At 34.9% G+C, this 15,687-nt stretch overlaps 1 protein-coding gene across 3 annotated transcripts in view; it reads left to right on the plus strand.

Moving 5' to 3' along the window:
* CSMD3 (CUB and Sushi multiple domains 3) overlaps positions 1-15,687 on the plus strand; it is a gene marked incomplete at both ends in the record, with an annotated part of 527,537 nt that overhangs the window by 147,930 nt on the left and 363,920 nt on the right. For all 3 annotated transcript variants that reach the window (XM_079533061.1, XM_079533062.1, XM_079533063.1), the window contains one exon: positions 661-868. In XM_079533061.1, coding sequence (XP_079389187.1) covers positions 661-868 — 208 coding nt within the window. The remainder of the gene's footprint in view (positions 1-660; positions 869-15,687) is intronic.

The following is a 15,687-nucleotide window of genomic DNA, read 5'->3' on the forward strand; positions in this document are numbered from 1 at the left end:
CAGCATAATATTGAACTTTAGATGGAACTTCCTTGTGAAAAATATTCTTCCCATGGCAATATTTGAGATAAACGATCTATTTAAAAACAAAAAAAACCCAAAAAATTCCCATTGAAATGCCTCTGTACACATTTGATTTATGAAACTGTGCACATGGCACCTGGGAAATAACCCATGAAATGCTTTAGTTTGCAAAATAAAGCTGATCAGCTCCTCAAATGTCTTGTCATAAAAATGCAATTACCATAAGTTGGGTATGATTCTCAGGTCTCTTTCAGTATAATGTGAATACTGCATATCATGCGTCAGACTGCATGTTAAACTCAGTTTGCTTTAGGAAAACATTCTTAGTTAAAACAAAAGCAGAAATTATCATATTTTTATATGCTATTGTAAAGTGAATGGAATTCTGCCAATCAAATAATAGAAAGTAGATTGTAAAAATCTGTGATGATGCTACTAAAGTCATATTGGAGTTAGTGAAATCTGAAGAAATTCCTCATTAGCATCATAGTTTTACAGCAGCATTTCAAGTCAAATGTTAAAAAATGAACTGATCATCTAAAAGTTAACAAAATTTTATTCTCTGTAAGAAAAGGGCTATTTTAATGACTTTTTTTTTTTTTTTTTTTTTTTTTTTTTTTTTTTTTTTTTTAACAGCTGAGGATGCATGTGGAGGAACTATGAGAGGATCCAGTGGTATCATTTCAAGCCCCAATTTTCCTAATGAATATCATAATAATGCAGATTGCACATGGACAATTGTGGCAGAGCCTGGGGATACTATCTCACTCATATTTACAGATTTCCAAATGGAAGAAAAATACGATTATTTGGAAGTAGAAGGTTCTGAACCACCTGCAATATGGTAAGTCAGAAACTGTAATTTTCATTTGTTAAAAAAAAAAAAAAGGATATGTGAAAGGGATGACTTGTGGTTTTTGCTTTTCTCAGTATATCAGGCATTCTTAAAGTTAAGAAAGATCAACCAAAGCAAAAGACAGTTGTTACCATGAATATACTGATATACAATATATATACAGGGATTCTAATTGCAGCTGTAAAGTAATTCTAAAATATATTCAAAGACTTTCATCAAGATGAAAGTCACTGCAGACTCTTTCACCTCAGTTTCTATGAGTCTAACTATTCAATTAGTGAAACCTTCAGGGAATTTAATGATGTTAAGACTTTTCTGCACAGAGCTTGAGAAAATCACATTGATCACAACTGTTAGTCACAGTCCTCTCAGGATGAGTGTCTGCAGAGAGAATTGCATGTGTAGTCCCACTATATAGTGTGGTGAGTATAGGGCCATTCTTACAATCATCTGTACAGTTTCATCCTGATCTGCGAGATACAAGATGCTGGATAGCTGTAGCATTTGTTGCTTCTTCGGGTTTTTATTTTTGTTGTTGTTGTTTGTTTGTTTGTTTTCATTTTGTGTTAATTTCAGATACACTGCCAGGATTTCTATTTGTTGACTTTGCAAAAGTAGCAATGTTTTTCCCAGGCAGATTTTGCAATTCTCGATCTCATTGTAACTGCACTGTATGAAACAAGTTGATGAAATAAAACATTAAAAATCTCTTTCAAGGTCAGACTCTGTTCACTGGAAAAAATAAATGATACAATAAATGATATATTCTGTAGTTTTCTGGCCTTGTAGTTTTAAGGCACCAGCCTCATACTGTTTTGAAGACATATGAATATGAAAAATTCTTGTGTTTGTTATTTTGGTTCAGATATACTACCAGATCACAAAGAGGACATGTACAGAACCATAAATCTTAAGTTGTTAATTGGATAACAAAGCAGTATGAGGGCTATGCATAACAGATAGATGGATTTGCATAACAGGCAATTGGCTTGTCCTGTTAAAGTAAGTAGAGCTTTGTTTTCTTATTTAGAAAAAAGAAATTAAAATACAAACTCAATAAGCTAAATTATTTGAAATTTTATAATAAGAAAATAGATTAAACAATTATATTGTTTTGAAGACAAATCTAAATTTCTACAGATAATGCTTATGAATTATATTCCTTACAATCTCAGTGTATTGTAAAAGTCTGTACACTGTGTATCAGCTTTACTGAATCGTCTTTCATAGAGTTAATTCATATTGACTCCTACGTAGTTAATTACCTATATTAGAATATTACTGAATTGCCATTGACTTCAAAAGGCTAAACTGAAATCTTTTCAACAAGATGTCAACTAAAACAAATTTTAAACAATTAATTACAATAATTATTAGTGAACTAACATATAGACAATATGAATCACTTGATTAGCTAAATTTGGATTTGATATTTCTTGAATATATTTTGTATATTCAGTCATGAACTTCAAAGATCTGCTTTTTTCTGAAAAAGGCTTTGACAGTATTGAAATGATACAATAAGGTTATTTATAAATGGAAGTTCTCATTATCTATTTACAAATTAAAAAAAAATGACATTCTAATTTAATAATTGGTTATGTAGAGGAGCAGATTGAGACCAGAGAGCACATGATGTTTTTTGTTTTGGACTGATATTTTTTTTCCCTATCATTTATATTCTCCAAATTAGACTTACATTTTGTTTTGAAAACACATACCCCCCCATATACTGGGAAAAATAGATTTGGGGAGCTTAATAAGCAAACATTTCTAAATTGGATTTACATTGGTCATCTTTTATATCCCCTTAAAATATAGCTGGGGGTTTAGTTCAACACAGTCTCTTTTGTAAAGACTGCCTGGTAGAATAGTGTTAAAACTAAAACAAGGCTCTTTCATTTTGGAAAGCAAAGTGACTTGTAAAATTACCTTATCATTTAATCTGACTGGTTGGTATTATTTCTGAATCATGCCTTAGATATTTTGTTGCCTTACATGACTATTATACCCACTGTTTAAAAAAAAAAAAAAAAAAAAAAAGTATTCTCTTTCTGTACATCTAATTTCATAAGGAAATAGTCCTACTTCCTGTTTCTAAGTAAAATAAGTGAACTAGATAGTCAGTAGTTATCCACAGTAAATGATTAGGAATTCTTCAGGAAGTACTAACTGTCATCTTTTTGTCAGTCGTTACATTATTTCAATTATGCCAAGTATGTTCTTTAAGAAAATCTCGATAGATCATTTTCATTAAGTATTACAAAAAAATTATGTAAATACTCTTCAGGGCTTTTTTCTGTCTGATCTCAGTGGCTGACACTGACATTTAATAATTTGAAGGAATGTGACTTTTTTCGTGCTGGAAGTGAAACTGAGAGTAAATAATTTACTCCATATAACTATTTTTTTCCCCCTTTTTTCCTCAACAAAACAGAAACTCAAATGAGGTATAATGAAACACTGCTTTCTACTTCAATGAAAAATTAAGAGTTTTAAACAGCCATTGATGAAGAAAAGTATCAATTTTATTATGGGATAATTTATCCTGCATATGGAATCTTGGACTTAAATGACTATCTGAACAAATATGAGGTTATTTATGATGGTGTCTGAGATAGTTACAATGTTTCAATCTCTTATTCTGTTATTGTTAACTTTAAATGAAATACTTCCTATTCAATCATTTAAAAAATGGAATACTCTAACTTTGACGTAGTTATCCTTGTTCCCAGTGTGTAATCTAGCCCAAATTCTGAAGACAACTGTTAAAACTAATTCAATTGTATAGACATCATGGTAGAACCTCACTGCCAGAATGTTCTGTAATAATGTGCTTAGAGAGAAGTCTTCATGAAAGATGATAAGGATGGAAAATTTCACATTGTCCTCAAAAAGGCTTTAGAATCATAGAATCATAGACTTCTTAGACTTGGAAGAGACCTGTAATCTAGTCCAACTCCCCTGTAATAAACAGGGACACCAGATTTACATCAAGTTGCCCAGGGCCTTATTCAGCCTTGCCTTGAAAGTCTCCAGGGATGGAGCATCGACCACAACACTAGGTAACTTGTTCCAGTGTTCACCACCCTCACTGAAATATTTTTTTCTTATATCTAACAAAAATCTACCCTCGCTGAGTTTGAAGTCATTTCCCCTTGTTCTATCACCATAGACTCTGCTAAAGAGTCTGTCCCCTGCTTTCCTCCTTTAGATGCTGAAAGACTATCAGTTCACCTCACAGCTTTCTCTTCTTCAGGCTAAACAGCCCCAGCACTCCCAGACTATCCTCGTATGAAAGGTGTTCCATTTTGTGTATCATTTTTGTGGCCCTTCTCTGGATATGCTCCAACAGCTCTATGTATCTCCTGTACTTAGGACTCCATATCTGGACACAGTATCACAGGTGAGGCCTCATCAGGGCAGGGTCACCTCTCTCAACCTGCTGACCGTGCTTCTTAGGATGCAGCCCAGGGTATGGTTGGCTTTCTGGGCTGTGAGGGCACATTTCTCGCTCAGGTCCAGCTTTCCATCCACCAGTACCCCAGGTCTTTTTTGGCAGGGCTTTGTTCAATTCTTTCATATCCTAGCTTGTATTGGTAGTGAAGATTGCCTCAGCTCAGTTGCAAGATCTTGAGTCTTGATTTGTTGAACCTCATGAAGTTCACCTGGGTCCATTGCTCAAGTTTGTCTAGATCCCTCTGAGTGGCATCCTGTACCTCTGTTGTGTTGACTGTGCCTAACAGCTTGGTGTCATTGACTAACTTACTAAGGATACACTTCAGCTCACTATCAGTATCACCAATGTTAAAGAGTATTGGTCCCAACACTGACCCCTGGGGGACATCACTCATCACTGATCTCCACCAGACACTGAGCCAGTGGCCACCTCTCTCTGAACTCAATCCTGCAGCCAGTTCTTTGTCCATTGAACAATCCACCCATCAAAATCCATATCTTCTCTGTTTGGAGAGAAGGATGTTGCGAGCTTTACTGAAGATAAATGACATCAGACTCTTTCCTTGTCCCCTAATGCAATTTCATCATCATGGAAGGTCACTAGTTGCTCTTCCTTGTGCCTTAGCATAGCTTCCAGGAGGATCTGTTCTATGATCTTTCCACCTCTTAAATCTGTATCTTCTGTTTTTACCAACTTAATTTATTTATTGTTGAAAAACAAATAGGCATTTTTTCCTTCTACATGCTTGGAGAGTTTGGGTATTACAAGAAGATTCTGCAAAGATATTAGACTTAATTGAACTTAAAATTATGATTAAGTTTGAATGATTTAATACATTTTTTCATGGTCCTTCTGTAAAGTGATTTCTATTTCCAATAAAAAGTAACGATGTCATAAAATACAAGCTTAGAGCTCTCATCCAGAGAATTACTGCAATAATCTGAATAAGAATCACCTTTTTTTATTTTATTTTTTATTTTTATTTTTTTTCCAGAGAGCATATAATTATGCAACTCTTTCATTATTTTGTAGCATGGAGATGAACATTACTGCAGAGATGCTTGAGAGTGTAGCAGTAACTCAAATATATGTCTGCTTTGACAAAAAAACAAAATATGTATTTGTTGTCATCTCTGTTCTGTCTGGATAAGGGTGTGCTTATGAGGATATCTTTGCATACTACTTTAGCATTTGATCCACCACTGGAATGTTCATACAAAATAGTAAGACTTATAATTTCTCGGTTCTTTAATAGAAAATTGAAATAAGATGCAATTGTTCTTTCTAAAGCAAAATAGCTCAGTTTTATTATTCCAATAGTGTATTTTTCAGAACTTCAAAGCATTTCTTATCTAATTTTCCTAAAATGCGTGGGAGGCTTAGAATTTCTTACAGTAAATTGAAATATTAATCTGTCTAAACCAGTTCTCTGTGTTTGTTTTTATCCAAAGTATTGTCATTTTGTGTAGAAAAATAGATACAGCCAATGAAAAATGAAATATACCAAATGAAAATGTGACAACAGCAAAACAGTTTCTGTTCTGAAATATGTTTAGATATTTCATTGTTTGATATTGCATATTTTATGGATTATATTAATTTCCTTAAAATAACCAGTTACCAAAAAAACTATAGCTAAAAAAAAAAAATTAAAAAATATTGCAACATAAAATTTTTCTTTGTTTGTTTTTCCAAAGGAAACATCTTTTACTTTAGTTTTTAATACTGTTCTGTGGAGAATGAAATTCTGTATTCTTAAGCTCTGTCCCTTAGTTCTGATACACAAAAAACCAACATCCAGCTCGAACCTTAACACTGCCTTCTGAATTATATGGATGAGCACCAATAGGAATACAAAAAATATAGTCTTTCTTAGTGTTCCCATCTTGGGCTCCATGCAGAAAAAATTGCACTTAATTACATTCATCAACATTTGCTGAACATTTATGGAGACGAAATGGTGGATGTTAACACAGGGAGGTGATGGGTGATGTGTTTCAGCAGAAGTAGAGGCAACATGAAAGAAAAACCATGTTCTGGATGGGCATGCACAGCTGTCATGCAACAGAATGAAGTGTCTCAATTAGTTCATCAACACAAATTTGGTGGATTACAATCAGGAACTGTGTATGGAGCTGATTCAGCTTCAGTATGTTCGGAACTATGGTGACATCATTGGAATATCACAAAGTTTGCAACAGGTGGGTTCCATGAATGCTTACATTGGAGCAGAAAGAACAACATGTACAAGTTTGTCAGGACTTACTGAACCAGTATAGGGATGAAGACCACAGTTTCCTGGATCGCATCATTATTGGTGACAAGACATGTTGTCACTACAAGGGGCTGGAGTCAAAATGGCAGTCCATGGAGTGACGACGTGAACTCCTCATGAGATAAAAGGTTAAGACACTGTCCTCAGAGGGTAAGGTGATATTCACTGTTTTACTGGATAGGAAAGGGATGATTCTTCTCAATTTTCTGAAATGTGGACGAACCATCGTGGCTTTGACTAAGCTGAAGGCTTGAACTTCCAGAGTCAGTCCACAGAAGAGAACAACCTTTCTCTTGCAGCATGATAACACCAGGCTCCACATTAGTTTCAAGACTGTGGAATACATTGGCAGTCTTGGCTGCACTGTCCTACCACATGTACTGTGTAGTTTAGGCTTGGCACCTTCTGACTTCCATCTGTTTGGCTAATGAAAGATGGACTGTAGGGGAAATATTTCCCTGGTAGCAACACCATCATAGAAGCTGTAAAACAGAAGTCAACCTCCATGAGTGTAGATTTTTATGAGTGTGGCGTTTGCTTTATTTCGTAACTGGTGAAAATGCATAGCTAAATGTGGTGAGTGTGATGAAAAATTGTGTTTTGTAGTGGAAAATTTGCTCTAACAAATAGTATTAATGTGTTTTTGAATCCATTGTAATTTCCATGAAAATACTTAAGAAGTACCACTCTCAGAGTTACCTACATATTTGTAAATATATTATCTGAGCTTTTGAGCTTTATGCCTTCATATACATATACATACACATACACATATACATATACATACATATATATGTGTGTGTGTGTGTGTGTGTGAGGAAACAAGTGTCCTAAATAAGTAATACTGCTGTGTTGATTAAGCAGTAGCTTTAAAAATAGTGTTCTGGAATTTCCCAGGAGATCCTCTTTTGATGTTTGTAAGAAAATAGCTACATTTTAACTTCACGTCTTACTTCCTGACTTTTTTTTCTGAATATAAACTTGCAAATACTGCTAATGAAGTTTAAAACATTAGTAGAATGTTTAAAAAGCATTTAGTCAAATAATATACATCATTTTATACAGGGGCAATACACTTAAATAGGCATTGATAGAGAATAAGATTTTTTTATGAAATAAACTAATAATAAATTTATATCTAAATATTTTATAAATGTTGATAAGTTTGCACGATACTGATATTTGATACAAACATTCAAAAGTACAGACATTTTGTATCAGTAAATATTTATGCTCAGTATGTCCAGAAGAGAAGAAATACATACCACAGGGGGCTCTGCAGTCAAAGAGGAGGTATAACCCCTGGCAAGGTCATCTGATGCTCTCTTCTTCATCAGGTTCTCCTCCCTGCTGCTCAACCGGACTGCACATCCCACCTCAGTGTTATAGTGAGGTTTATCCACTTTTGTGACACTCCCTCTCATTATATTTGATTTATTAGCTTTAGTTCTAATTATATTGTACTATAGTATGTTATCTTACATCCCAATACCATATTTAGTAAATTAGTCTGTTTCTCCTCAGATCATTGCTGTTGTTTTTAATTATTTTGTGGTCCCCTGTTTCTCTTTTCCGGAGGTGCGGATTTTGCAAAATCTCTCTGCCCCACTAGTCACAGAACCAGATCGAACCAGCCCTTAAACCATTGACACACAGTAAAAATGCCTTCAGAATTATGTTGTATTTGTACCTAAATAGATGGAAGAAAAAGGCTCTATTAGAATGATTAAGAAACTGCAGGCATAAAAATCTACTGAGAAGTAACTAGCAGAATTTTTCTCTGGTGATTGTAAATATAAAAGCAATATTACAAAACATAACTGTAATTACTATGTTGTGGTTTCCTTCAGATAAAAGGAACTGTGTAAATCATTGAAACTGCATGGTTTTGTATTAAACTGATGTTTGATAAAATTTTGGTGAAGCTAGGGGGATGAAGATTAGGACCAAGAGAAAGCTGTGCCTGTGAACACAATAAATTTCAGATTTGATGGCACATATGGTGCTCAGAGATATGATTTAGCAGAGGGTTGTTAGTTAGGGAAATATGGTTAGGCTGTGGTTGGACTCAATGATGTGTCTTTTCCAACCTATGAATTCTATGATTTTATGCTATTTACATTTCAATCTTTCTGAAGAAATGGAAAGACCTTCACAGTACCATACTGTAGTGATTTTTTTTTTCCTGCATTAATTGCTTAGGTTGTACTTGCAAATCTAATGCTGATCAAGTTGCACTCCAAAGTATAATGCACAAATATATCTGAAATACCTCAGACATAATGGACACGTAACTACAAGTTATGTGATAGAAGTCTTCACTCTGTCATTTAACAATAAGGATCTTGAAGTTTATACTTTGTCCTTGTTGTTGTTTAAAGACATACTTTGTTACTTTGTGACATTTACAATAAATAGGTACTTTATCTTCAGTAAAGGAGTTCCCACAGTAGCAGGAGATCTGGTGAGAGCTTCCGCTAATGGGGGACCCATGCTGGAGTGAGCTTGGCACCCATGGTAGATACCCATATTGGAGCGGTTCTTAAACTGCAGTTTGTGCAAAGCCCACACAGGATCAGGTTGGGAAGGACAATATCATTTTAGAATGACCACATGCTGGAGCAGGGGAAGAGAGTGACCATGAAGGACCAGCAGAGATGAAGCATTATAGACTTACCAGAACTCATATTCCTCTTTGCTGCTAGAGGGGAAGGCTGTAGAAAGAAGGGAAGGTGTCTTTAGTTTGCTTTTAGTTTGCACCTGTTAGAGACAGCTGCATATAAATCATTACATGTTCTTGGGTCAGGCATGTAGACAAACCAGGCTATAGAGTCTGGTAGGCTCATAACATTGTGAACTAATAGTTTACAGTGGTTTAAATTGATACTGCTTTATAAAACAAGTTCACACTCTTATTTCCTTCTCATCCCATACCTGTTGACTTAGGCATTTACATGGTCATCAATTTAGTGCACCAGGAAACAGTAAAGATTGAAACTTTTTGTTTTATTTTCTCTGTTAATTAGTAGATCACACAAGACTTGAGAAAAATACTGAGGCACTTTTGGTGTGATTTTTGAATTTTTTTGTGAATTTTGGTGAATTTAGTGTGAAAACAAAACCTGAACTGTTTTGGTCTTGAGAACTGTAGACTGACTTACAACACCCACATTTGGATTCAAATTTTAAATATTGGTTGCTGAGACTTCACAGAGTTTATTTCCTTTATATTTTTTCTACTGCATCCTTAGTTTCTGTATTCTTGTGATGGCATGCAGCATTTGATTCCAATTAAGGCACACAACGTTAGGAAGGCAGTTGGTTTTGCAACAGTGTATACTGGTAGTTAAATACACATCTCTTGAGATGAGTATCATTTCCAGATTTACTCCTAATTTCTCACCTTTCCTTTGTTTGTGACTATTGCAAATGTGAACATTGGTAATTCAGTCTGGGTCTCCCCTCTTTTTGTTTGAAACCATTTCACCCTTATCCTATCATAACAGACCCTGCTAAAGAGCCTGTCCCCTTCTTTCCTGTAGCTGCCCTTTAGACACTGAAAGACCGCTATCAGGTAACACCAGAGCCTTCTGTTCTCCAGGCTGAGCAGCCCCACTCTCTCAGCCTATCCTCATAATTCCATTCATTGGATCATTTTTTGTGGCTATACTCTGGATACACTCCAACAGGTCTATATCTCTCCTATACTGCAGACTCTACATCTGGATGCAGTACTACTGGTGAAGTTTCACCACTGCATACTAGAGGGGTTGGATCACATCCCTCAATCTGCTGACCACCCTTCCTTTGATGTAGCCCAAGATATGGTTGGTTTTCTGAGCTGTGAGGACACATTGCTGGCTCATATTTCACCTTGTCATCCACTAGTACCCCCAAGATCTTTTCAGCAGAGCTGCCTTCCATCCTTAAATCCCCCATCTTGTATTGATACTGGCAATTACCCAGGTGCAAATCTTTGCAGTTGGATTTATTGAATCTCACAAGGTTCAATTGGGCCCACATCTTGAGCCTGTCTATATCTCTCTAAATAGCATCCTACCCCTAGAGTTTGTCGGTCATACCACATAGACTTGCTGAAGGTGTACTCAGCCCCACTGTCTATGATGGAGATGCTAAAGAGCACTGGTCGTAGTACTGACCGCTGGGGAAACACTTGTCACTGATCTCCATTCAGACACTGAGCCTTTGGCCACTATTCTCTTCGTACGATTTCACAAACAGTTCCTCATCTATCAAACAGTCCACCAATCGACAGTTCCTTATCTATCAAACAGTCCACCAATCGAATCCACATCTTTCCAATTGAAGAGAAGGATGCTCTGGATCATATCAAAGGCCTTACTGAAGTCCTGATAGGTGACTTTGGAGGCTCTCCTCTAGACCACTGTTGCACTTATGCCTTCATAAAAAAATGACAAGATTGGTCAGGTAGGACCTGGCTTTGGTGAAGACATGCTGTTTATTCCATATCACCTCTTTGTCTTCTGTATGCCTTATCATAGCTTCCAGGAGGATCTTCTCCATGACTGTCCCTAGCATAGAGGTGAGGCTGACAGGTTGGTAGTTCCATGAGTCATTCTTTCTACCCTTTCTTAAAAATGGGTGCTATATTATCTTACTTCCTGTAACCAGAGACTTTACCTGAAGTCAAATATCAAATATCATCAAGAGTGGATTACGGAGAGAGTGAATTATTATTATGATGGTGCTTATTAATATGTATGAAGTTATTCTCATGTGAAGTCAGTGAACTATCCAACAGTTTTCAAATGAGCAATTCCTTTTTGAATGGGCTGTCTAAGTAGATTGTACTCAAAAGAGATAAGATTGAATCAATTTCCGAAAGTCTTAACAGTAATCAGAATCAAAATTCTCAAGACAAATTATCTAGTAGAATAATACTCTAGTTTTTCTTCCACTGCTCTTGTGCAAGGATTTGATGCCTACTGTGTCTGCACTTCCATGGCCCACTTTAACTCTCCTTGGATGAAGCAGTCCTGAGTGCTACAAGTATTGCTATTTGTAACTCTTTGTAAAAACCAGATAAATGATAGTCCAGATCTGGGGCATTTTGTTAATTCTTAAAAAGAAAGATCCATAATAAGAAACAAACAAAATATTCTGGAGTCCTTGACTCAGTAGCTTCTGGAAAAATATATAGATGGAAAAATTACTTGATAATTCAAGAAGGGACACTTTCAGTGTTCTTACTCAAGCAGACTACTACACTTGTTTTTTCACGGTCATTTAGTATTCTCTCAGGATGGCAGATGCTGGCGTAGCAGAAGAGACTGATAGTTGCTGTCATGACTTGAAATATTGGTGACTGAACTGGCAGATCCTGCAGGTATTGTTGAACAAGCCCTATTTTGTGATTCATGACTTGTATAGTAGGTGAAGGGGTAGTACACATAAGACAAAGTGTAACATAAAACTTAAAACAAGGCAAGAAAAGAAAAAAAAAAAAAAAAACAACTCCAAAAGCATTCAAAATAAAAATATGCACTTTTCAAGTTTGTTTCATTTATTATTCATACAAAATTCACAGGACACTCAGGTCTGTTCTGAGTCTCTGCCATGATCTTGTTCACCTTATTCAGCAAAATAGGCAATGTGTCTTGGGAGAAAAGTTATTCCTGCAAAGCCAATCATTGCTTACATGGGGCCTATAAACGACTCACATCTTCAGATGCTCCTTCATTTATTTACAATTACGCATCTGTTTTACATGTGAAGATCATTTTAGGAATGGGTGCAAAACTGGTGAAACTAACCAGTAACTAAAGCAAACCACAAATGTCAGAGCAATTTTTAGTAATTACATGCTATCCAGTGTGCAGGTAACCAAGAGGTCACAATCTGCAGTCTTCTGGTTTTGACATAACGGTTTTACCCATAACAGTGGGTAAAAAAGAAAAGAAGTAATTCATGTATGCTTACTGCAGGTTTATTTTTTCTGCCTTTTTTCAGTAGGTCATGCAGGTGGGAAAAAATGCCAAAATGCAGTAATCTAAAACTTTAAATTGTAAACTAACAAAAAACAAACAAAAACAAAACGGAGGGTTTTTTTAAAAAAAGAAAGAAAGAAAAAAAGTTCAAATACTCATATAAGTTTCTTCAAATACTTTTATCACAGGAATTATTTTTAATATTAAAAGGTTTTAGATGTTTTTAAGTGGAATGCCTTATTTTGAAACCCTGAGGGTAAATTCATCACAGCGAAACCTACAAATTTCAGGATCTGAAAGATAAATTCAATTTTCCTGTGATATACTTCATGAACAGTGTTAATGTTTTAATACCTTCTGTTAAGAAAGATAAAAATTGTAAATGATAAAGAAATAGGGAAAAGATTAAAAAAAAAAAAAGATTATTAGAGAATATCACATTTCAGGTAAATAAGGAATGTTTATCATTTCTGACTCTAGAATTAGTAGAAACTCTAAGTGATCTGTCGGGCAGCAATTCTAAAACAAAAAGTGGCATTTTTAACCAGTGTACATAATAAAGTTGTGGAAGTCATTGTTGTGATTATAGTGAAACAATAAATAGGGAAGCAAAATAAAATTCATGCCAGGAATATTTTTCAAGGCTGTTAAACATAAAGATCTACTTTATGTTTATATCCCTGTCCATAACATTACTAGAAGTTATGATGATGTATGTAGGGATGATTTTCATTCTCTGTAGTCATATTTACATTATGTGTAAAGATCTGTTATTACTCATTTTCAGAAATAAAATATTAGTGTATTACTGATCTAACACATAATCATATGCATTTTTTCATATAATCTAGGACATGATGGTTATTATAAAAGTATTGTAAGGCATGTCAGTGGGAGATTTTTGCAAGCAATACAAGGCAAAGAAATTATCGTAACTGAGATATATCGGGTAATAACTAAAATTCTGTATCTGTAAATAATTCTGTGAACTGAATTTCGGAATTCTGTCTGTGTTACAAAAATATTCTACCTTCATCCAAAATTTGTGATGAGACTACCTAAAGCTGCCAAGTCGTTATTTAAGGCTTTGAAAAATATATTGAAAAAAGGCTTTGAAAAATATATAATCATAATTTTAAGGTAAGACTTACGTGATTTCAATTTCCAGAAAATTAGGATTTTCTCTGAACTTTTCACCTCTCTGCTAAACTCATTGAAGAATGAAGATATTTATACATAGCTAATTCTAAAATAAGACCTCTTAATTATTTCCATGAAAACTACAACAAAAAGCAGAACTAAACTATTTAATAGAGAAAATTCTCAGCTACAATACACTATTTTTAGCATAGTTACCACCATTAGCTATGCATTTTTGTCACTGGTGAACAAAAGACTGAATGCTCTGTTTGTAAAAATCTGTACCAGCAGAGGTTACACACTGTCCCTGTCGCCACTGCTGAAACACAGCCCCACACTTCACTGTATTAAAATACACTGTTCGATCTCCATAAATGTTCAGCAAGCATTGATGAATGTCAACGGGTGCAATTTGTTCTGCATGGAGGAATTTAATTACACCTTTTCTTCATATGCACTTCTGTGTCAGATGCCATTTTGTCAGATTGTTCCTCTGCTGCCATCTGTCTCATGACAAAGAAATTGAATGGAATATTGGCAGGAAGGTTCGAACTCTACTGCTATACCACCAGCATCCCTCTCTGATGTTGTGGGCCAGCATAATAAAAGAGGAGGCATTACTTTATCTTTTCTCCATTCTTTGATTGGAGAAGCCAACTTCTGATCTTCTTTCTCGGCTAAGTAAAACTTTTGTTTATTTCTGTGTAAGACAGTTGCTGGAGCCTTTACATCTCCTGTTCAGCCTTTTCTGAGCTCTGACTTTTGAAGTTGGACTAGTATATTGGAATCAGCAGAAAAACTACCTACCCCATAGTGCATACTCTTCCATCCTTGAAGCATATAACAAAGGTTCTGACATGTTTCACCTGGATATATTGCATTACAGCACAGCTGTTTTTCCCGATTATATTTTATGTCAGAGGATAAACTTTTGCCATCAGCCCTGACTGCTGAGCAAGAACATGCTGTCCAGTACATCCTAAGTGAAGGACAATAAAATAAAAAAAATAATAATAGTACAGACTGTTGCAGTAGGGATTGGTTTTTTTGATAGTTTACATTATGTCTCTCAAATAACAAACACTTTGAATGAAGATACCAACTTCCTAACAAAACTTTCCAACTCTCAATAACTTGAGTATTTTGATATTCAAATCTAAGATGCAAATGTATTTCTTATATTGCTGTTGGTTTTTATTATTTTTTTCCCACATAATTATAATAAAGGAGAAATTCCTGAAAAAGAGGTAATTAAAAAAACATTACACTACTGAGACAACTATACAAGTAAAAGTAGTTTGGATACTGTGGGAGATAAGTGAGATATGATTATGACAGCAGCAAAAGTTACTACTCCTTAGAGTATGATTTTTGTTGCTTTGAATTATAAATGAATCTGCCAGCAATATCCACAAACCTATTACTAAATTTAAGCTGGCTAGCTACGTGTTCTGTTTCTACTGAAAATTCTGTTAACAGTGAACTATAGCTTTGCTAAATGTTCTGAAAATGATTTTTATTACTGTACTCTGTGTTTTAGGCTTTTGAAGACATACATTGTAATGCTGCATTTCCATTTAATTATGGTGACTTTGTGTACAGAGTCCCTACAACCATGAAGCAGAACACTACAGTCAGTACATTTTCCTAACCTCTGCTACAAAGATTCAGGACATGCAAATAAAGTTTGAATCACAAACTTTGTGATTTCAACAATAGGCTATTGTTAAAAAAAAAAAAAAAGTAATTCAAATTAAATAAAAGACTGATTATTCAGTATGACTATTACCTCTTACTTTTTTTACTGCTGCAGGAAAACTTAAAAATGAAACAGGTGGTTTCAGTTGCCTAATTCAGTTTACTCAGTAGGCTACATGATACTTAGCAACATATTCTGTGCTTCTGGTCTTTAATTTTACTCTAGCTGCATGCTGAAATATGGTACAGAAATTTAAAATAGTGT

This window comes from Tetrao urogallus, assembly GCF_951394365.1.
Source record: "Tetrao urogallus genome assembly, chromosome: 3".
NCBI classification, from domain to species: Eukaryota; Metazoa; Chordata; class Aves; order Galliformes; family Phasianidae; genus Tetrao; species Tetrao urogallus.